The 23,019-nt window shown below is 40.5% G+C and overlaps 1 protein-coding gene across 1 annotated transcript; it reads right to left on the bottom strand.

The window, feature by feature from the left end:
* Nucleotides 1-2,006: 2,006 nt before the first annotated feature.
* ATMIN (ATM interactor) lies at nt 2,007-17,612 on the bottom strand. Its single transcript, XM_043987955.1, is given in 6 exon segments — nt 2,007-4,371; nt 4,373-4,588; nt 4,590-5,094; nt 7,217-7,416; nt 8,256-8,381; nt 17,202-17,612. Coding segments are annotated over 6 exon segments (2,493 nt in total). The 5' UTR covers nt 17,565-17,612; the 3' UTR covers nt 2,007-3,288.
* Nucleotides 17,613-23,019: the final 5,407 nt, after the last annotated feature.

The raw sequence follows: 23,019 nt of genomic DNA, 5'->3' as shown, positions 1-23,019 counted from the left end.
TATGGTGGCAAAGCTGAAATCCTTTTTAACAGATGCTCTCAAGTAGGATTTACTGATGTTGGCCAAAATATAATTAAACTACTGAGTTACATAACACTCCATCTTACATCTTTTAGATCAGAGTTTGTATCAAAAAACAAAAAACCTTATATGATGAAAAATCACTAGATGATTAAAAAAAAAGACAAACATAGGCTAGAAGTGCAGCAGTCACTCACAGGTGTGTTCCAATTCTGATAAGCATAGAAGTTTTAGTCTGCTGTTTTTCTGACCTGGGCTGGTTTGTTCCTCTTTAGGCAGCTGGTAGCCCATCACTCCTAGGGATCTCACCATATTTATGTAGAGCTCTGTGTGCAAACACAATTGGCCTAGCCCACTGCAGCTCAGAATCCCAGCATTCCAACAATCCACCAGCCTCAGTCTTCCCCAGAAGCAGCGATTACAGGTATGTGTCACCATGCCTGTCACAAAGTTCTAAAAGTTACGTCATTAAGTTACATTCCTTTTTAGATGAGCTTTATCTTATGCAGGGGAAATAGAGGCACCTACAGAATGAATTCTTATCCTAGAACAACACAACCTTTTACTAAAACGGTAAAGGAAGTAGTCAAATATCTTTTTTTTTTTTTTTTTGGTGAGGCAATTGGGGTTAAGTGACTTGCCCAGGGTCACACAGCTAGTAAGTGTTAAGTGTCTGAGGCCGGATTCGAACTGAGGTACTCCTGAATCCAGGGCCAGTGCTCTATCCACTGCGCCATCTAGCTGCCCCAGTAGTCAAATATCTTTTAACCTCTAAATCTTAGCTTGTATGCTAGGACCATATTTATTTCCACAAAAGTGGTATATTCTTTTGTCCCATGTTCGAGAATTTGCATCAAGTAATTCTTTGAGTCAGCTGGCTGTTTTCCAACAGGTAATTCATGAAATTTAAAATTTTTTGCTCAATAAAATTTGTTTTTTGCCATCTAGATGCAAAGTGAAATTTGTATCAATGGTACAGATACCATTTAGCATTTCTCTCTACTGGTAAAAATTCTCATTGTATTTATTTTCATGGTCAAAAAAAGTTGAAAGCACTATGGCTCTTAATGAGAAGCGAGTTTTTTGTAAAGTTTAGAATGAAGACAAGCTAAGTTTGAGGGAAGCAATACCTTAAAGAACTCTCAACAAGTAGTTTAAGTGATTTTGACTTCTCTTTAATCACTGAATTTTAGGTTTATAATGAGCTTTATTTAATTTTTGAGTAATTCAGGTAACTGGAGAAATGCTTTTGAAACAAGCCTCATTTGTTATTTTCATTTGTACATGCTTTACTTTCCTACAAATATCTATTGGCTTAATTAAGAAAAAATATCCATTATCACAAAAACAAAGTGCTTCTTCAAGCCATGGATCACAACATACAATATTTACACAAGGCATAACAAACATGCATTGCTCCTTTGCTGAGAGTTTAAACATTAAGGCAATGACAATCCTAAGAACACATGGAATTGCTAAGTTAAGGCTTTATATGTTTAAGTTTTGAAATCCAGATCTATATTCATTCTGACCAAATCACAGTTCTTTCCCGTCATCTACCACACTGAATTCAACTGCTTCAAATGGGAAATTATTGATCATTACTAAAACCTCCTAAAATCATTATGTTATGGCCTCTGTATCAGACATCTGAAATAGCAGCATAACACTATAATTTTACATAACTTTCAGTAGTTCCCTTCTGAGACTTGGCATGTTTCTTTAAACCCTTGCCTGCTATCTGTATAAGCATGTCCAAAATAGGAGGACCATAAAATGGTTTTGTAAACTTAGAAAATGTGCCTGTTGAACTAAAAATCTCCATCTCCTCAAACTTGGCTAACTTTTTATGCAACCAAATAAACCCACCAACAATATTCTTGAATTATCTCTCTTCTATATCAGACATATGATGTCCTCCTTGTTAAAGCCATAATGCTTTTCTTCTCGCATTTATTTTAGGACCATACTATTTGGTATTCTTCTTTCCTTAAAAAAAAAAAATAACACCACCCCCCCCCCAATAAAACAAACATGATGTTTAGGATAAATCTACTCTAGAATATCCAGCCCCAAGGCACAAGTATTATTCCCTCACCAGAGCATTTCTTTTAATAGAGAGATGTTGGCCATTGATGAAGATATAAAAATTGGGGCACTTAAAAAACAACAACAACAGATTGTACCCTTACCCTAATTTAGCCAAGGAGGAAGAGATATAAGGTTTGGGGGTGTTTTTTGTTTTAGCAGGGCAGGATTCCTTAACTTCAAGAGGGAACAAAACAGATCCATTTTATTTGCTTTGGGAAGTAGCTCTTGAGCACCACTCAGTCTATGACACTTAGAGACTTAATGTGATATTATTTATGAAAAATTCCAATCTACATCAATGAACAATTTCACAGTTTTGCTCTTAATTTCATTAGGTGACACTTATTTTCAACAGAACTAACATCACTTTCTATCTATCATTTGCCTTTAAAGAGCATTGTTATAGGAGAGTCCCTTGAGGAAAAGCAAAGAGAGATCATCCATTTGAAAAGTGTTGGACACTTATAATAGTAGCTCACAGAGTAGTCACCATGTCTTTTGTACAGTAATTATTTTAATAGGTAGACTGAAGCAGAGCTGCTATAGTTTTTTTTTAAATTTCATAATTTAGAAAATAGATGGTGAGGTTCCCAAACCAAAAAACAAAAATGTGGCTGTCATTACCATAAATCTAGCTACATATATCTGACATAGCCTGTTAGGTTGGGGATTAGAAAGCATCTGTCCACCCCAAATACTAGCTTCAAGAACCAACAGGAATTCTGAGTCAACATTGTTCAAAAGTTTTAAGTGCAAAAACCCCAAAATATTATTGTTTCTTTCCCCCCTAGTAAAGCACTTCCTATATTTAAAGAACAAAATAACATAAAAATAGGCTGTAGTGCAGAAGCAGGTAGACTTGGTTTCAGTGAAATAGATGTATGTTAATTTTCAAAGTGTAACGGAAAATACAAGAACTATAATAGCTATTACTATCAATGAAGTAGTAACAATGAGCAACTAAAAAATAATAATTTATAGACACTGACACTGTATAAAACACACACAAGTTTCATGTTTACAAATACAAGAGGCAAAGTATCTTGAGGAAACTGCTAAGGGACTGCATAAGATCAGTTACATTCAACACAGATAGACTACTATTGTCCTTCATTATTTCATTTTCTCACCTCAAAGGAAAGTTTCCAAATGTTTTTCCCACACTTGGATCATGTCTTAGAAGTTTGACACGGAACACAGTTCAGCACATGTCTGTGTTTCTACAGAACTGAACTGAGACTCCATCGTATTCCAGGCCAAATCAGCCAAAAGAAAGTCATCCATTGCAGTTTGAGTTTCATTGCTGGTAAAGAACAAATTCCCAAGGGTTTCAAAACCACTATTCATAGTCTGAGTTTCTGTACTATTCAACTGGACTTTTTCCAAGCCAGGTATATTTTTATCGGCAGAGAGTCCTTCAGTTTGAGTTTCTGTGTCAGACGAATCAGTACTCACCGAAAAGCTAGAGTGCTTCAGCATATTTGCCAAAGGCAAATGAGGACTAGTATCTAAGAAAAAGTTTAAATCTGTCTGTGTTTGAGTATCAAACATTTCCAACCCTAGGAAGTTGGAATTCCCTTTACAGTTGTAAGACTGAGTGGTGCTGTCTGCCAGTAAGAAGTCCGTTTGGGTTTCTATATCCAGAGATTCCAAGACTGGTTCAGTGTTTATGTTGCTGAGGTCACTCTCTTCTGTTTGAGTTTGGATATTTGAAGCTGAAAAAAACTCTTCAATGTCAAAGTCAATTCCTGGGTTCTGGGTTGACCCAGATGACAGTTGAGTATCAGCCCCAGTATTACTGTCAGACAGGAGACTACGGCTATCCAAAGATTGGCCAGGCAGACTACCGGACAGTATGTTTTCCAGATCACTTAACAAATCTATTGTCTGGGTTTGGTTATCAGTCATGTTTTGTGATGGGAGTATATTATTTTGTGTACTGAAGTTCATAACAGGTGTAGATTTTACAACATCTTGATTCAAATCCTTACAGCCATCCTGAGGTAACAAATTGTGAGATACAGGGGCAGTGACTAAACTATTGTTTGCAATGTTTGGGGCAGAAACATCGTATTCATGGACATTTTCAAAAATATCATTGCACATGACAGCTTGATTCATCGACATTGTGGCATCTGCTGAACTCTGAATTCCACTGGTCTGAGTTTCTTTCGAGATCCCACACGGCTGGAGACAAGCATGAGTAAAGGTATCTGTCTGTGCTGCTATAGATGAGGTTACTTTAGAACTGGGTAAAAAATGTTTGAGTCTGAACACTAATGGGAAGAGAAACTTGAGAACCAAATGTTAAATCCGTTTGAGAACAAGAAGATACAGAAGAATCAGGAGGGGCCCAAGGTGAAGGTGACATGAAAGTTTGTGAAGTATAAGATATATCTGTTTGTACATTAATGGAAGAAATTTTATTCTTTTGACATACATTTCCTAATTCTTGTAAAGCATTAGTTGAGTTTTTTGCCCAAATTCACTTGTACACCTGTACTAATAGGCTCAACAGCAACAGGATTGACTATTTTTGAAAGCGGTGAGCTTTCTTTAAGTGAGAAACCCTCTGAATCCAATCCTAGTATCAAAGTTCCTATTGACAAAGGAAGTAGATGAAGAGTGCTTGTGACAGACCCTTGATTATCAACACCAACCACCATTGGCTGGACTGAAGAGTCAGCTGTAGGCACAAAGATAGGCAGATGTGAAAACTGCATAACAGGAAGCTTAACCAAAGCCACTTTGGGCTTGGGTAAAAGCAACTTCTGAGTGTATCTTGGAGGTGTAAGGGTTTGCTTTCGGGCATTAGAGCTACAAGAATCTTCCAAAGAAGCCACCAGCTTTATCTCTGAAGTTTCTAAATCTTGAGTGTCAGTTCTAGTAGCTGGGTTGTCGATCAGTGATTCAAGTGCCTTATCAGACAACTGCTGATTATGCAGAGAGTTTTCCATTTTCCTTTTCTTACCAGGTGGGTCCCTAAAAACATTAATAAAATTTTAAAAAATTATTCTAAAATCCATACCACTGATTCATCCTCAATAACTTTTGTTATTATTGTTCAGTCAATTCTCCAGAATAGAGGTTAACTAATTTTGCCTAGGTCAAACTCCAAGGAAAGGCTATTTGTATTCTCTACCTCCACTTTCTTACCTCTCACTCACTTCTTAACCCCTTTCAATCTGTCTTCTATCCCCACCACTCCACTGAAACTAGCTTCTCCAAAGACACCCATGATTTCGTTATTGCTATAAACTGATGACCTTTTCTTAGCATTCATCCTTCTTAACATCTCTATAGCATCTGACACTGCTGACCACCCTCTACTATCTTCTATGAGTTTTCATGAAACTTTGTTTTCTTCTAATTGTCTCCCTAACTGTCTGACATATCCTTCTTGGTCTTCTCTGCAGGTGCATCATCAATGTCCTGCTATATTTGTGTGGATGTGTCCTAAGGCTCTGTCTTGGCCCTCTTCTCAGTCTGTTCCCATAGGTTCAGTGGCCATCTCTATGAAGATGACTTCTTTATCTATATATTCACCTCTTTCCTGAACTCCACTTCTCCATTTCCAACTGCTTGCTTGACATTTCCACCTGGATATCACACAGGCATCTCAAACTCTACATAGGCAAAACGGAATTCATAATTTTCCCCTTACACCTAGTCCTCCTCCTAATTTCCCTCTTTCTATGGGGAAAGGGGGAGGGACAGTAAGAGAAATGGGCATCTTTCTAGTCATCCAGGTTTTCAACAACCTAGGCTGTTCATTCTTATTTATCCCTATATCCAATCCAATGCCAAATATTGTCAAGTTTACCTCCTCAAAAATCTCTTCTATTTATCATCTAGTCAAACCATATGCACTCTAGTTCAGGCCCTCTTAGCTCTTACTTATCTCCAATTTAACCTTCATGTGGTTGCCAAAATTGACAGTCCTAAAATACAGGTTTAACCATGCCACTCCCCTGCTCAAGAAACTTCAATGGCTCACACTGCCTTTAGAATAAAGTACAAATTCCTCTATTTAGCTTTAGAAGCCGTTAATTTGGCTTCAACCTCTCTCTAAATGGACTGCATATTACTTCCCCTCATTCATTCCACCCTTTAGACAAATACTCCAACTTACTGATCTCCATTCCTGACATCCATGTCCCACCTACTTGCCTTTGTCCAAGTTGTCCTGGGCTCACCTTTCTCACCTGTCTCCTGGAATCTGCAGACTCTTTTTAAGGCTCAGCTTAATTGACAGAAGCTTCTAGAACCCTTTCCTGATTCTATGTTATGAGTGCCTCTCCTCAATCAGTATGAATTTATTCTATCTATAGATCCTGTATTTATTTATTTAGCTGTAAACATGCTATATCTCACCAGGATATCAAAGTTCTTTGTGGGCTAGGACTGTTTATCTTACCTTTGTATTCCCAGAGCCTGGCCAGAGAGGTGGCCTTTAACATATGGCTATTGATTGAATGATTGAATCCCTTTTGATAGATTTCCTAAAGGGCTGGTCTTACTGAGGAGAGCAGGAGAAAGATATAACATACAGAGAGGGAGTAGGCTCTTTTAGACATAAAAAACATAATGAGAGCCATCTATGGTTTTCTGATTATGGAGACTCCTCTCACCATCCTTTCTATAACTCTGTAGATAAGTTTTAGAGAATTGTCTGAGGCTTAGAAGGCTGAAAACCTCACCCATGGTTGAATGACTAGTACAAGATGCAAAATTCGAACTCAGGTCTTCCTCATTCCATGTCCAACACTCTATCCACTTAGCCATGATGCCTTTCAGTGAGACTCATAAAGTTTAAAGCTACCATGTAATAATGGAATACTTTTCATCTCTATATTATGAATTATTGTAACATAAATTTTACCTTTTCAACTAAGTAAAAATCACAGCAACATATTAAAATGATTTATCAATCTACACTGTAACATCTATAACCCTTGTAACTTCTGGAAGCACAGTAGTCTGGTATAAGAGCTGAAACAGCTATGCTACATTTAAAAGGCCTTACTTGAGGAGGCTCTCTAGGAGAGAAGGGCTTGCTCCTATCCACCTGCACCACAGTGCATCATACTTCATTTCCACATACCTGTGCTCTGCAGGGATCTCATGGCCAGTTCGATAAATGTGCGACTGCAATGCTGTTCGGCTAGCATATGGGCAGCCACACGTGCACTGGAAAGTCTTGCCACAATCCTCTGCGTGTCGTTTTAAGTCCCATTCAGTACCATAAGAGTTGCTACATTTGTCACATTTATGCTTCTTTTCGGCATGCATTTTCATAAAGTGCTAAAACATGAGAACAAAAATTGTAAATAACTGGTCAAAATTTTAAAAGAAACAATAAGCTGACATCAAACATGATTTTAAATGGGGAAAAACAATGGTAATCAAATAGGGGTACATAAATGAGAGTTCATCATATGTCTTTCTTCACCCTGTCACTTTATTAATACAGGATGTCTCCAAAGTTTTAGTGCACTGTAAAGCTTTAATAGTTTAAAACTACACTAAGGACTTTTGAGACACCCTGTATATATCTGGGGGATTATGGGATAGGGGGCAGGGAAAGGGGAGAAGGAAAAAGTTACTGATACCTACTACTAATTTCTAGCACCAAATCTGTCCTGTTAAGATTTTAAATATGATTCTTCATCTCTCTCAATCCCTCCCATCCCTATTCCTTGGAACCCCTGCCCTTCACCCATGAGATACCTGCTCTGGGCACTTTTTTAAAGGGGACAACTTCCCATCTTCTAGAGAGACATCTCTTCTGAGATGGTTCCCTATGACGTGAGACATCCCCTATGAGGCACAGACAGATCCTCAGCATGCATTCACCTCACCCCCTGTCATCCTGGATCACTTTCATCTCTCAAAACCTACTTTAGGTGCTCCTTCCATCCCATTTTATATCAATATTTCTCTACTTCAGTCCCCAAACCTGAAAACACTCCTTAACACATCCTTTTCTTATACCTGTACCTTCTCCATCAGGATGCTGCCTATAGCATTCTAACACATTTTGTCCTACAGAACATCTTTGTTTATTGCTAGTTTCTATTATAGAAACACATTATATTCATAAATTCTTCCTCCCAGAAAAGTAGTTAAAAAAATTAAAATACCTGTTTTACAAGGGAAAACTGTGAGAATGGCCTGTCAGGACCTCTGGGGCATCCTTTAATAGGGCAACAATAGAATTTGGGTGTCGTTTTCAAGTCCTTTCTTACTGTTGGATTTATTATTCCATCCTGTAAAAGATGCAATTTCATATTTAAATTATGTTGTCAAAAGTCAAAAGAGCTATACGTTTTTAAATTCCACCCCTTCCAACTAGCCTGCACTCCACCATTTCCAGCTCCTCCCCTCCTCTCAAGGCACTAAGCTGTATGCTCAGTTTTATGCAGATAGTCAGTCTCCCCAAATAAATCTTAACTTATCTGAAGATAGGACCTATCTTCAATTTCTTGGTATCTCTTGCACCCAGCACACTGCCTTGTATAAGTACTCATATAATATTTAACATGTTATAGCAATTTAAGGTTTGCAAAGTGCTTTCTATACATTATCTAATTTGATCTCTAAAATAACTATTAGTTATATACTACTGATATTATTTTACCTACTTACAAAAGAAGAAACTAAGGCTCTGAGCATTAAGTGACTTATTCCAAGGTAATAAGTTGTGGAGGTGGCATCCAAAGCCAGGTCTTTCTAAGTATAGATTCAGTATTCTTGCCACATATGCTATAACATAACACTACTGCTGTTGCTAGTTTGTCTCCCAAGTCTGCCAGTTATATAGTTAATTTGGTCAAAATCATCAAAACAGGCTAATCCAAGATAAACAATGTCTTTGAGAAAAATCTCATATTACTGAATCACTCTGGAAGGAAAGTCTAAGCTGAACAATAGAACCCATTTGCTACAAGAGTTTTATTTTACCACATACACCAACACCTGAGGACTTCAATTATTATCCATTGACTTTCTTCTTCATTATAATATCTCACCTACATAGTCTCACCAATCCATGTACTTTTTTACATTTATTTTTCATTATTATTTTATAATACTTATTCTTTTAGTCTTAACATATATGTATTGTGTACACTAATGTAGATACTAGTATGGAATGAGTATGTTAATGTGAGGAGAATGAAGGATGATGAGACTACAAATAAACAGATTTACAGTCAGCTGTCCAAATCTTCAGCCTGACCCAGACTCTTCCATACTGCTTGGCCACAGGGCCATTAAAAGTTAACTTAGATCAAGTCTGCCTCCCCATTATTATTTCTTTGCCTTAACTTTCAAAGGACAGTTGTATAGCACTGCTAGGCTCCTCTATTTAAAGGCTAGTTCTTCATTGTGCCACCATTTCTATCCTCCTCTTTCTCAATCCAGTTTCCTAGATCTCAGTGGCCAGCTAGGTGGCACAGTGGATAGAGTGCTGGGCCAGAAGTCAGAAGACTTGAGTTTAAATTTGGCCTCAGCTTCTGGGGTGGAGCCAAGATGGTGCAGGAAAGGCAGTGAGCTCTTGAACTCATGACATGATCACTCCAAAAAACATCCAAATAATGCCATAGGACCAATGCCTGGAGCAGCAAAACCCACAGAAGAATGTGCTGAAATCATCTTCTAACCAAGAATGGCTTGGAAAGTCAGAAGGAGGGAGCTGCTGTGCTGAGACAGGAGTGGAGCCCAGCCCCACAGTCACCCTGACACAGATCCAGTCCCAGGAAGGCCTCACCAAAGAAGGAGACCCCCCAGAGTCTCTGAATCAGCTGCAGCGCCAGTGTCGTCTGGAACTAAGCTCACAGTCTGGTGAGAGGGCTGAGCCCTTGGAAAGGGGGGGAGACTACAGGGGTCTATGCTGGTGCTGAGGCAGAACTTGGGTTTTTCACCCCTGCTGGAAACCAGGAGGCAGGCTTGGTAGCAGTGGCCCAGGTGGGGGAGGGGTACAGGCTTCTTACAGGTGACAACCACAACACACAAAGCTGGTTGATTAGCAAGTTGGTCTGGGGTCATCTACAGACCAGGGAACAGGCCAGGTGAGTGAAGAACCTGATCCTCCTTAAAGCATACCACCTGGCACCTCCTGAAGCTTGGGATAGTGCAGCCTGGAAACAGTGCCCCACTTTAAGGAGCTAAAAGACAAGTAAAAGGCAAGATGATGAGCAGATGGAGAAAGCTGAGGACCATAGAAAGTTTCTTCAGTGACAAGGAAGATTGAGGTGCACCCTCAGAGGAAGATGTCAACAGCTATATCTAAAGCTTCCAAGAAAAATATTAATTGGTCTCAGGCCATAGAGGCACTCAAAAAGGACTTTGAAGATAAAGTTAGAGAGGTAGAGAAAAAAATGGAAAGAGAAATGAGGGTGATGCAGGAAAGACATGAGAAAAAAGTCAACAGCTTGAAAAGCCAAATGGAAAAGCTCTCTGGTGAAAATAATTGCCTAAGAATTTGGATTGAACAAATGGAAGCCAGTGCCTTTATGAGAAACCAAGACACAATAAAGCAAATCCAAATGAATAATAAAAAAATAGAGGGCAACGTGAAATATCTTCTGGGCAAAACTGCTGACCTGGAAAATAGGTCCAGGAGAAATAATCTGAAAATTGGTCTACTTGAAAACCATGATCAAGGAAAGAGCTTAGACATCATCTTCCAAGATATTCTCAGGGAAAATTGCCCTGAAATTCTAGAAGCAGAAGCTAAAATAGAAATTGAAAGAATCCACCCATCACCTCCTGAAAGAGATCCCAAAAGGAAAACTCCTAGGAATATTATAGCCAAATTCCAGAGCTCTAAGGTCAAGGAGAAAATATAGCAAGCTGTCAAAAAGAAAGAATTCAAGTACTGTGGAGCCCCAGTCAGGATAGCACAAGATCTAGCAGCTTCTACATTAAAGGACCACAGGGCATAGAATATGAAATTCCAGAGGGCAAAGGAATTGGGATTACAACCAAGAATTACCTACCCAGCAAAACTGATCAGAATCTTTCAGAGGAAAAAATGAGACTTTCATGAAAAAGAGGACTTTCAGGCATTCATGATGAAAAGATCTGAACTAATGGCAAATCTGACTTTCAAATACAAGACCCTAGAGAACCATAAAAAATTGGAGTTGGGGGACATCCCTGGGGTCATGCAGTAGGTGACTGTCTTGGGTCTGAGGATAGGTTTGGGCTAGGATCCCCCTGGGTCCAGGGTGGATGCTTTGTCCACTGTGTCACCTAGCTGCCCCATGATGACATCTTTAGGGTTAAATTGAGGGGTGAGGGGAATGCACTGGGGGAGGGGGAAGGGCAGAGGTGAAATCCTACATGAAAGAAACAGGAAAAGGCTTATGGAGTGGGGGAAGAGATGGGGGAAGAGCAGGGCAGTAAATTAATTTTACACGCATCAGAAAAAGCTCAAAGACCTTAAACTCATCAGAGTTGCATCAAGGAGGGACTAACACACACCTAACTGGGTGGAGTAATTTATTTAATCTGGGCAGTAAATGAGCCTAACACTCATCAGAATTGGCTCAAAGACCTCAATCTCATTAGAATTGGCTCAAAGAGGGAATAACACACACTCAGTTGGGTGGAGTAATCTCTCTAACCCTGCAGGAAAATAGGAAGGGAAGGGGATAAAGAAAGAGGGGCAAAAGAAGGAAGGGCAGACTGGGGGAGGGAGCAGACAGAAGCAAATCCCTTTTGAAAAGGGATAGGATGAAAGAAGATGGATAATAGAATAAATATCATGGGGAAGAGAATAGGATGGAAGCGAAAGAGTTAACAATAGTAATCATGAGAAAGAAAAGGGGGAAAAATTGTACAAAAAATATTTATAGCAACTCTTTGTGGTGGCTAAGAATTGAGAATCAAGGGAATGTCCATCAATTGAGGAATGATGGAAGAAGCTGTGTTATATGATTGTAGTGGAATGGTCTTGTGCTACAGGAAATGACAAACAAGATGATCCCAGAAAAACTGGAAAGACTCATGAACTGATGTATAGTGAAGTGAGCAGAGCTGGGAGGACATTGTGCATAGTGACAGCAGTATTATTCAATGAGCAATTGTGAATTACTTAACTACTCTCAGTAATGCAATGGTCCAAGACAATCTCAAGGGACTAATGAGGAAGCCTACTATCCACCCCCATAGAAAGAACTGATGAAAAGAACACTTGTGGATTGTACATATACAACCTAGTTGCGATCTTGTAGAGGGAGAAGAAAGGGAAGGAGGGAGAAAAATTTGGAACTCTAAATCTTATAAAAATGAATGTTTGAAAACTACCCTTACATCTAACTGGAAAAAATAAAATAAATGTTTGTTGCTGAAAAAAAAATTGGCCTCAGACACTTAATAGCTGTGTGACCCTAAGCAAGTCACTTAACACTGTTTGCCTCAGTTTTCCTCATCTATAAAAGGAGCTAGAGAAGGAAAAGGCAAACCATCTAGTAGCTTTGCCAAGAAAAGAGCAGACATGATTGAAATGACTGAAGAATAAAGATGTCAGGCACCTTTTATCTTTTCTTTGAATATGGCTGCCTCATAGACAGTAAATCCAAGCTTTGGGTGGGAGACAGCTGTTAGAGGAGATGTGCTTGGCACTAAAGAGGTTAGGAAAATATGACTTAAATATGTGGAGAATGTGCATGGACCTCATAGATCCTATGCAGGAATGAGTCAGTGTATTTGTGAGATTTTCTGTGCTTTTTCTGTTGTACACACAAACTATACTCAGAAAGAGATCATGTTTCTGAGGTATTTTCAATAATTGGGTACGTGTATCATTTGAGAATTAGGAACCCAGGACTGAGCTGCACATGAGCTGTGCAGTAAGCAGAAAGAGTTCTGGATTTAGACACAGAAGACCTGGGCTTGAGTTCTGGCTCTGGCTCTTAGTAGTAGGGTAACTGTGGTGAAGTCATTTTTTACTTTCTGGATTTTCTCTGTGTGATGAAATAATGAGATTTAGCAGATACTCAAAGACCCACCTGGAGATTAATCTAGACTGATCGAATCAAGTGAGAGTGATTAACTGCTGATTAGCCTATTTCAAGTTAACTGGATTGTAATCACACCTTGAGAACACCTTCAGAACCAATGGATGCCAACCAATCAGCTTGAAGCAGGCTTAATCAGCAGTCAATCACTCTCACTTGATTCAATCAGTCTCAATTAATCTCCAGGTGGGTTTTTGAGTATCTGCTAAATCCCATTATTTCATCACATCTGTAAAATGAGAACACTGAAGTACATTAGTTGGTACAGTGGGAAAAGTGCTGGACTTTAAGTCAAAGGACCTGGAATTGAATCCTGGCTCTACTTTATGATCTTGGGTACCTCACACCTCAAGGATTCAGTTTCTTCATTTATAAAATGAGGTGCTGAGATAGATGATTTCTGAGGGCTCTTTCAACTCTATACTTATGATCTCTAAGTTCTTTTGCAGTTTAAAAAAAAATTTTTTTTGGGTCTGTTTTGTTTTTGAGGGGCAATGGGGGTTAAATGACTTGCCCAGGGTCATACAGCTAGTAAGTGTCAAGTGTCTGAGGCCATATTTGAACTCAGGTCCTCCTGAATCCAGGGCCAGTGCTTTATCCACTGCATCACCTAGCTGCCCCCCCCTTTGCAGTTTTAATAGTCTATTAGTACAAAAGAAAAAGGAAGAAGGCAAAAAATGAAAAGTGGACAAGAGAAGACTGACTGCAAAAGGGGCCATATGCTCATAGGGAAATCACGTTTCATCATTCCTTTCCAGAATCTCCCAAACAGGAACAGCTCATTCCTTTAATTTTTACTATAAATTTAAAACAAATCAAGTCTTAGCTCCACCAAATACTTGGAAGCCTCTTTTCTTTGTTTTTCTGACCAACTATTTCTAAAAATTCTGGATTCAATTTAATTTAACCCCTATAAGCCACATTTTAAACCACAAAGGAAGCTTATAGATTCTCAAAGCACTGTACACCTCCCCTTCTTCCCAAACATAACAGATAAAGAATGCTTAGCAGTCAAGAAATGGCTCAGTCTTCTGTGACTCACTAGCTTCCAATCTCTATGAAAGCCCTCTGCAGATAAAACTGAGCCTGAATAGATTTCCAGTTTTCCTCATAGGGGATAAAACATGGACATGGATTTAAAAAATAAACAAAAAACTGACCAAAAACAACTCAAGCAAGCAATAGACCCAACTCCTACAGACTTGGGGGTGGGGGTAGGGGAAGGAAGGTATTAATGACTCACATTTTTTTAAGGGAGGAGGAATATTTATGAAGAAAGAATAGCATAAAATAGGCACAAGTTTGCTAGGCAATGACTAACTGAATGAGTAATATGTAAATATAAAATAATTTATAACCAGGACCCCAAAATTGTGAAAAGAAATGTATGCTTTATATTAAGAAAACTTCCCCAGTTCAGGCCTACAATAAACAGTGGTAGGCATATATTAAATACTTTTTGACTGATCAAAAGGAATTTCTCTTACCTACACCCACCTAGGAAGCAGACTGAGAGTAGGTGGTTCCTGCTTCCCACTGAAGGACACTTATCTAACTCAGAAAAGAGGGCTGAATAAATTGCATGGGGTTTCTCCAGACAAAATGGGCCTGAAAAGCCAGATTTGAAATGGAACTAAAAGATATCTACTTTAAAAGCAGCCTTCCAACATAGGAGCTGGAACTCAAGGTTAGAGTATTATGGGATCTAAGTTGTAATTTTCTTTATTTCATGTTAATTTTTTTGAAATGAAATTTTTGAAAAATTTTTGAAATCTTTGAAAAATGGGTAAATGTACCTGAATTCTTGAACTAGCTCTGAAAATAGTTCCCTATAATACTGTTTAGTTTGTCTATAGAGAGATAATGGAGAGAGCATAACACTCAAAAATCAGATAAGAGTAATGGAATGAATACGTTCCTGTGTGATCAGAGGCAAGTCACTTCACTTCTGTTAAAAATAAATATTGGAGGGGCAGCTAGGTGGTGCAGTGGATAAAGCACTGGCCCTGGATTCAGGAGGACCTGAGTTCAAATCTGGCCTCAGACACTTGGCACTAGCTTTGTGACCCTGGGCAAGTCACTTAACCTTCATTGCCCCGAAAAAAAATGAATGAATGAATGAATGAATGAATATTGGAGCTACATCTACCTTCCAGGGCTGTTAGGAGGAAAGTTTTGTAAACCTTAACATGCCATAGAATTATTATTACTGTAATTCCACAGACAGGCACTAAATGCCAAGTTATTAAAAAGATACTTCCTGGGAGCGAAACTAACATCTAGGAGGACCCTATTTCCCCTTCATCTCCAAGTCATGTGGCCTTCTTACTCCCAATGGATCCCCAAGCTATGCTCCAGTGTTCACAGCCTTTGTCCTTTACTCCCCTATTTTTACCTCTAGCTCCCCTTTGTACATAGTCTTCCCCATTAGATTCCTCATTAGAATGTAAGCTCTTGGAAGTCAGGTACTGTCTAATTTGCTTGTTTTTGTCTCCCCAGCATGGTGCCAAACATAGAGAAGTCAGTGCTTAATAAATGCATTTTCATTTATTCACATTGCCTGGAACATAAGAGTCTTAATGAGTATTTGTTGCAATCCCTTGAAAACTGGAGCACAAAGATGAGCTGGAGTAATCCACAGAATCAAAGGACTAGAATCTTTGGCTATCTGAAACAAAGCCACTTAAAGGAAGTTATTTAAAGAAACCAGGATAGACTAGAGGACTACAGATTTTAAACTAACTCCAAATCCTTTCTGAGGACACTCTAGTTTCTCACTTTAAATTTAAGTCTAAAAACACTCTAGTTTCTTATCTTTGGACTTACAATTATAATTTTTCTGATCCTGGTAAGGTAGTTCTCCCACATTACCTCTTTAGGATTCTGAAGCCACATCGCCCCCTAACCTTTCTTGTCGTCTTACACCTTAACCCCGATTCCCCGCCCCCCAATCCCCATGTACTCTGCAATACAGTAACAACTGCGTCCTAGCTGTTCCTAGCATAAGATATTCATCTCTCTATAGTTGTCCTCCATGCCTAGAATACTCTTCCCTCCTCATCTCTGCCTCCTGGCTTCCCTGAAGACCCAGCTAAAATTCTACCTTCTACAAGATGCTTTTTTTGATCCCTCATAATGTCAGTGTTTTCCTTCTATTGATTGATTACCTCCAATTTATCTTGCATGCACCTTGTCTGGACATAGTTGTTTTCTTTTTGTCTCCCTCACTAAACTGAGCTCCTGGAGAGCAGGAACTGCCTTTTGCTGTCGTATTCCCACTTTAGAGTAGTGCCTTGTTCAGAATAGGCGCTTAATAAAGTCTTACTGACTGAAGCGCCTATCCTGAGCCATGGTGCTCAAACAGCAGGTACCTCGTTGCTGTCTTGACAACCAGTCTCTCCCCTCCTAAAAAGGAGTGCAAGCCTAGGTTACACTTGCTTTGTGTGTTTAAACCTGAATGTCACTGCTTCCAGACAATCATCACAATCCAACAGTAGTTTTCTTCCAAAGCACTTATCTGCAGGACCCTCCCCCCACAAACACCCCAGGCCCAGGTAAAGGTAGACAGGCCAGTGGAGGAAGGGAGAGTCAGGCCTGGATGGACTCACCCAAATGAAATGCCTCCTCCATAAAGCTCTTTCGGATCCCACCGTGGTAACCACCTCCCCCCTGCCCTCAGAAGGCACTGTTTACATGTCTGTTGTGCAGTTATTTGGTATTGATGTGCACCGTGACCATCGCTGTTTGGTGGTCCAGGCCTCACCTGTGGCTGATGACTTTACCGGGTGCACTCTTAGGTCGGGTGGAGAGGGGGAGGGAAGGGTATTTGGGGCCACATCAGGGCTGGAGCTGCCGGCAAGCACAGGGCTCAGGGTGCTGTACACAGCAGGAGCTTAATTGTGCTTACTAAAGAGAGCAAAGCCTTTCCGGGTGTGGGGGACGTGCCGGGCCGGCGCCGGCTACTCGGGGCTCCGACCCCTGCCCGTCCCCAGGTAGAGGCGTCACTGCGTGTGTCTTTGGTGGGGACAGGCCGGCCGGGGGCGGGGGCGGGTGGGGCCTCACCTGCAAGCGATGGCTCTTCACCAGGTGCATGTTGAGCGCGGGCCCATTGGGCAGAATCTTGCCGCAGCCGCGCACTGTGCACAGAATGTTGGTGCGCACGGCCCGGGACAGCTCCGACACGGACGGCTGGATCAGCTCGCCCGCAGGAGTCGGGCTCGGGGTCGTGGTTGAGGGCTGCCGCCTCCCTCCAGCCGTCCTAGCCCGGCTTCCTCGCAACCCCGCTTGGAGTCCCCACCGGCCCGAAGCCGCGTAGGTGGCGGCACCTCCTCTACTGGCCCGAGTCGCGGCCGGGTCTGAAGCCGGAGTCAGTAGTGGGGCTGGGGTCAAACCCGCGGACGGTTCCGCTGCGTCCGTAGCCGCCATGTTTACCTCCGCGGCAAGCCAGCCCTGCTGGGGCCGCCTTGCTCCCCGGCTACTTCCGAGAAGGGCGGGGGGGGGCCGCTGCCTCAGCCAACCAGCGAGAGCTTCTGGAAGACGTCACCATTCCATGTCACCGCCCCCACCGCAGAGCCCTGTAGGGAAGGCGGGGCGGAGGGCGGAGTCTGTGCTCTCAAGGAGGCGGGATTCCACTCCAGCTGTTCTCACATTCTTCAGCCTTCCTTCCAGTTCCAGGCACCCCTTAGAAAGGATCTCTTCTCCTTCCGAGGTCATCACCTTTCCCTGAATGAGGAATGATGTTACCTTTGTATCACTTGCTCCTAGGAAGCAGTAAAGTTAATGGTGTTTACATATAACTCGAATTTTTATAAATTATATTGGAAGCCTGGCACTGACCTACTGTCAGGGGGCCTGGAATCTAATCCTAGCTCCAACACCTGTTAGTTACATGTAACTGTGACCAAGTACACTACTAAACCTTAATTCTCTATTCTGTAAAATGGGGAAACCAAGGTTAGAAACAGAAGGAAAGGGTCCATATAGACACAAAAATTTTTTGTAACATTCTAGTACCAAGCAGGAGGGAAAGTGCCCATCAATTATGTAATGGCTGAAAAAATTGTGCTATAGGAATGTAATGGAATATCACTCTGCAGTAAGAAATGGATGTGAAAAACCAGGGGAGGATTTGTATGAACTGATGGAGTGAGCAGGACCACGGGGACAATTTACAAAATGACCACACTATTGTAGAGGAAAACAACACTGAAAGACAAGCATTCTGATTAATGCAGTGACCAACACTGTCTCTAGAGGACTGAGGGTCTAACACATCTCCCATCTCTCAACACAAAAGGTGGTAGATTTGAAGTTCATAATCAGGTGACTAAATAAAACTTAGACTCCCCCCCTGTTTTCTAGAGCTAGGGCCTAGCAAGCAAGCTGTGCTCTGAGCTTGGCAAGACACAATCCTTTTGCGTTTACCTCTGCATGATCTCACCCTCTGGCTAGTCACATAATTCACCAGGTGTTCTCTGATCAAAGACAAGCACTGGACAAGCTCAGAAAATCCTGTAATGAATCAAACTTGTCACATTCTTCCTGCTCCTTCACTGTGAGGGCTACAACTTACTGTGCAGCCACTGTTCTAAGTATGGAGATCTCCTACACTGCCTGGGGTCCCCTCTTTGGGGCCCCAGCTCGCGTCTATAGCTCCTTGTTGTTTGCAAGCTTTTTTCCTCACTCTGAAAATAAAACTATTTCATTCCTGACTTTCTTGTCTCTGACTTTCTCTGTTCAGCTCCAACAGGTTAGAGGCTGGTTCTATCTGGCTGACAGAGGCAAATATTTTCTGATACAGCCGATGTGTTGATTTGTTTTGCTTAACTAAATTTATTCCTTACATGGGAAGGTTAGGGTGGGGGGAGGGAGCAGTGTCATCAAAAAAGAAGTAAAAAAACACTTTTTAAAAATAAAAGAGGCAGGGCAGCTAGGTGGCACAGTGGATAGAGCACTGGCCCTGGATTCAGGAGGACCTGAGTTCAAATCCGACCTCAGATACTTAACACTTACTAGCTGTGTGACCCTGGGCAAGTCACTTAACCCCAATTGCCTCACCAAAAAAATAAAAGAGGCAATAATACTTGTTCAATCTCAGGATTGTGAGGAAAACACCTTGTAAACCTTAGAGTACTACAGAAATCATGGATGATAGATTGAGAAGGAACCTTATAGTGGTCAACTGGTCCAATACTTTCATTTTACAGATGAAGAACTGAGGCTCAGAGAGGGTAAGCCACTTTTGCCCAAGGTCACAAAGGCAGGAAGGAGTAGAGACAAGATTTGAATCCAGATCCTCTGTTCCAAATCCAAGATTTCTTTCCATTGTGCCATGCAAGCTACTACACAATTATTATTTTTGCCTTTTGTTCAAGTCTGTTGTTTCTGAGCATAACAATCTAACATTTTAGTTTAGGATAAACATTCAAATTAGTCTGGCTGAGGCACCAGCTTGTGATATGGGCCATGCCATGATACTACAAGGCCAATAACAAAAACACCACAGCCCTAGAATATGTGTATGGCATTGTGATTATGCCATGTAGCACTAATATATCTGATGACAAGCTCACCCTTTTTATTAAAGCAATCATGGACCCACTGGAAAAGCTTTTGAGTTAATGATCTTCTATACCCTCTCCAATCTTTTAAAAGTCCCAGTCTCTGCATTGTCTACCCATAATTCTCTATATGACTTTAGTTAGAAAGCAACACATAGGGTTTCTTCTTACAAAGGACATCTTTGCATTTAGAGACACAGATTGTCTAAGAGCTATCAAAATATAATTTGACACTTGTATTACTTGAAAGTTTTTATTTAAGTAGCAGTCAAAATTGAGAGGCAGAATGGAACAATGAAGAGTATATGTTGGAATCAGGAAGACTTAGAATAATAGGTTAAGAGTTGGAAGAGGCCTCAACAGCTGTCTAGTCCAAATGACTTATCCAAGGTCATATAAGTGGTAAGCATCACGGGTAGGATTTAGGTCCTCTGAGCCAGTGCTTTTCCAACTGAATCACTAAATCCTACTTTTGGCATATAGTTGCTATATGATCATGGTAAATTATTTAACCTTTTAGTGCCCCCAGGCAGCTAAGGCTATAAATGACAGAGCTCCTACACTGAGAAAATCATAAGTATGGACCAAAAAGTAAAATAATCTAAACACATACTGTTAAATTGTAGTGTAAGATACAAAATCTCCTCTATACAAACGTGCCCAAATGTCCTCTCCTATTTCTAAAAATCTATCACTTCATCTACCATCATCTCCAACTACTATCCTTTTATTTTCCCTGCTTTTACTCCTAAACTCCTAGAAAAAGCTGTTGACACTTGTTGCCATTTTCTTTTTTCAAAAATTTATTTTTAAAAGATGTTACAGGGGCAGCTAGGTGGCACAGTGGATAGAGCACTGGCCCTGGATTCAGGAGTACCTGAGTTCAAATCCAGCCTCAGACACTTGACACTTACTAGCTGTGTGACCCTGGGCAAGTCACTTAATTGTCCCATTGCCCCACCCAAAAAAAAAAAAAAGATGTTACATATTAATGGGCTTTGTTGTTGTTGGTGTTTTTTTTTTCAGGGCAATGAGGGTTAAGTGACTTGCCCAGGGTCACATAGCTAGTGTCAAGTGTCAACCCCTTGCACTCTGACTTCTAACCTCATCAGCTAAAATTGCTTTCTCCAAAGTTACCAATAGTGTATTCATTGCCAAATCCTTGGCCTTTTTCTTATCTTTGACTTATCTGCAGTATGTGATCCTAGACACTGTCTCCCGCACTGAGTATTCCTAGTCTCTCACCTGTCTGTATTCTGCAAGACTCTGTCCTAAGTCTTCTCTCTATATACTATCCTTCTTTGTTATCTCATCAGCTTCCCTGAGTTCAACCATAATGTTTATGCAGAAGACTTCCAGGGCTATTTATCCAGCCACACTCTCTCCTGAACTATATTACCAACTGATATTCAGTATTTTTAAATGGATGTCCATAGTCACCTGAAATTCTACATTTCCACAATAGAACCTTATTTCCAACCCGCCCCCCTAACTTTTCTATTTCTGTTGAGGATTTCAGTAATCTTCATCATCCAGGGTCACAACCTGAGAATTATCCTTAACATTTATTTTTTTTTGTAAAGTCTTATCAAGTCTATCTCCACACTTTATCTCCCATCCATCCCCCTTTTTTTCTAGTTTAAGCAGGTTATCACCTCTTTTCTCATTACCACAGCTTCTTAATTGGTCTCCCAGCCCTTCCTCTCCAATCCATCCTCCACAAAGCTACCAAATTAATATTACTGAACCTCAGATCTGACTGAATCACTCCTCTGCTCAAAAAAGTGGCTCCTCTTGTTTCTAGATAATACAAATCCCTCTTTGGCAGTTAAAGCCCACCACAGTCTGACTTCTGCCTACCTTTTCAGGTTTATTTACACATTAATGTCCTTCACAAACTCTCTATTTTTGTTAAATTGGCCTACTTGCTGCTCACTAAATATGACATTTCATATCCTGTTTCCATGTTTGAATGCACTTACCCCTCACATCTACCTTTTAGAATTTTGAACTTCCTTCAAAATTCAACCCAAGTGACATATGCACTTGTCCTCCTCTATATCTCTATTTAATTTTCTGTGCACATGTCCTATTCCACCTCTCTCTCCCCATTCCATCCCACCCTTGCAGTTTAAGCTTCTTAAGGCCATGGGCTGTTTTTTTTTTTTTTTTTTGGTCTTTTGTAGTGCCAGACCCCTAGCAGAGTGCCTAGAAACATAGTAGTACTTAGTATATAGGCAATGGGGTATGGATGAAGGAGTGGCCAGATAGGTAAAAGACTAGGAATACTCAGTGGAAGAGACAGTGTCTAGGATCACATAGTGGCCAATGGTATCACATACTGCAGATAAGTCAAGGATAAGAATTAAGAAAAAGGCCAAAGATTTGGCAATGAATACACCATTGGTAACCTTGGAGAAAGCAATTTTAGCTAAATGATGAGGTTAGAAGCCAGAGTGCAAGGGGTTGAAAAGTGACTGTGAAGTAAGAAAAGTACTACTTACTGAACTGAACTAATTAATTTCAACAAACATTTATTAAGCTCTACTATGTGTTAGGTACAGTGCTAGCTGCTAGGGACAGAAAGACAATATGAAAAACAGTCCTACCCTTAAGGAACTTAAAATTCTACTGATGGATACAACATTTATACTTATAAATACATACCAAAGAGTCTGAGAATACTAAAAACGAGGGGATTCATAAGGGTTTCCCATAGGAAGTACCACATAGGCTGAGCCTTGCCTTACATAAAAATAGAGATTGTAAAAAGTGGAGGTCAGGATGAGGTGCACTTCAGGCACTCGGGGACAGACAACCTGTGCGGATAATGAGGGAAGGGATGGAATGTTGGGAACAGCATCAAGGTCAGCTTAAGTGGAAGATAGAAAGAAGCTTAAAAACATAGGTGAAGGTCTTTCAATGTTATGCCGAAGAGTCTATATTTCGTCTTATAAGTAAGAAGGAAGCAACTGAAAGCTTTTGAGCCAGAAAATGATATGATCATACATTCATTTTCAGAAGATTGTTTTGGCAGCAGTGTGGAGGATAGATTGGAGAGGAGACTGGAAGCAGTGGGACTGATCCGAACCATCCCAAGAGTTAAAGTAAGAAGTGATGAGTGTCTAAGCTAAGGTGGAATTCATGTTAGCAAAGAGAAGAGATACAAAAGATGTTATGATATTAAAATTAACAAGATTGGCAACTGACTGGATAGTGGATGGAAGGGAGGGGAAGGAAAGGGAAGAAGCATTTTTATAGTACCTACTCTGGACCAAGCACTGTGCTAAGAGCTTTTTAAAAAAAATACATCTTATTTG

This window comes from Dromiciops gliroides, chromosome 2, assembly GCF_019393635.1.
Source record: "Dromiciops gliroides isolate mDroGli1 chromosome 2, mDroGli1.pri, whole genome shotgun sequence".
Classification (NCBI taxonomy): Eukaryota; Metazoa; Chordata; class Mammalia; order Microbiotheria; family Microbiotheriidae; genus Dromiciops; species Dromiciops gliroides.
This window is presented reverse-complemented; position numbering and strand designations above follow the sequence as displayed.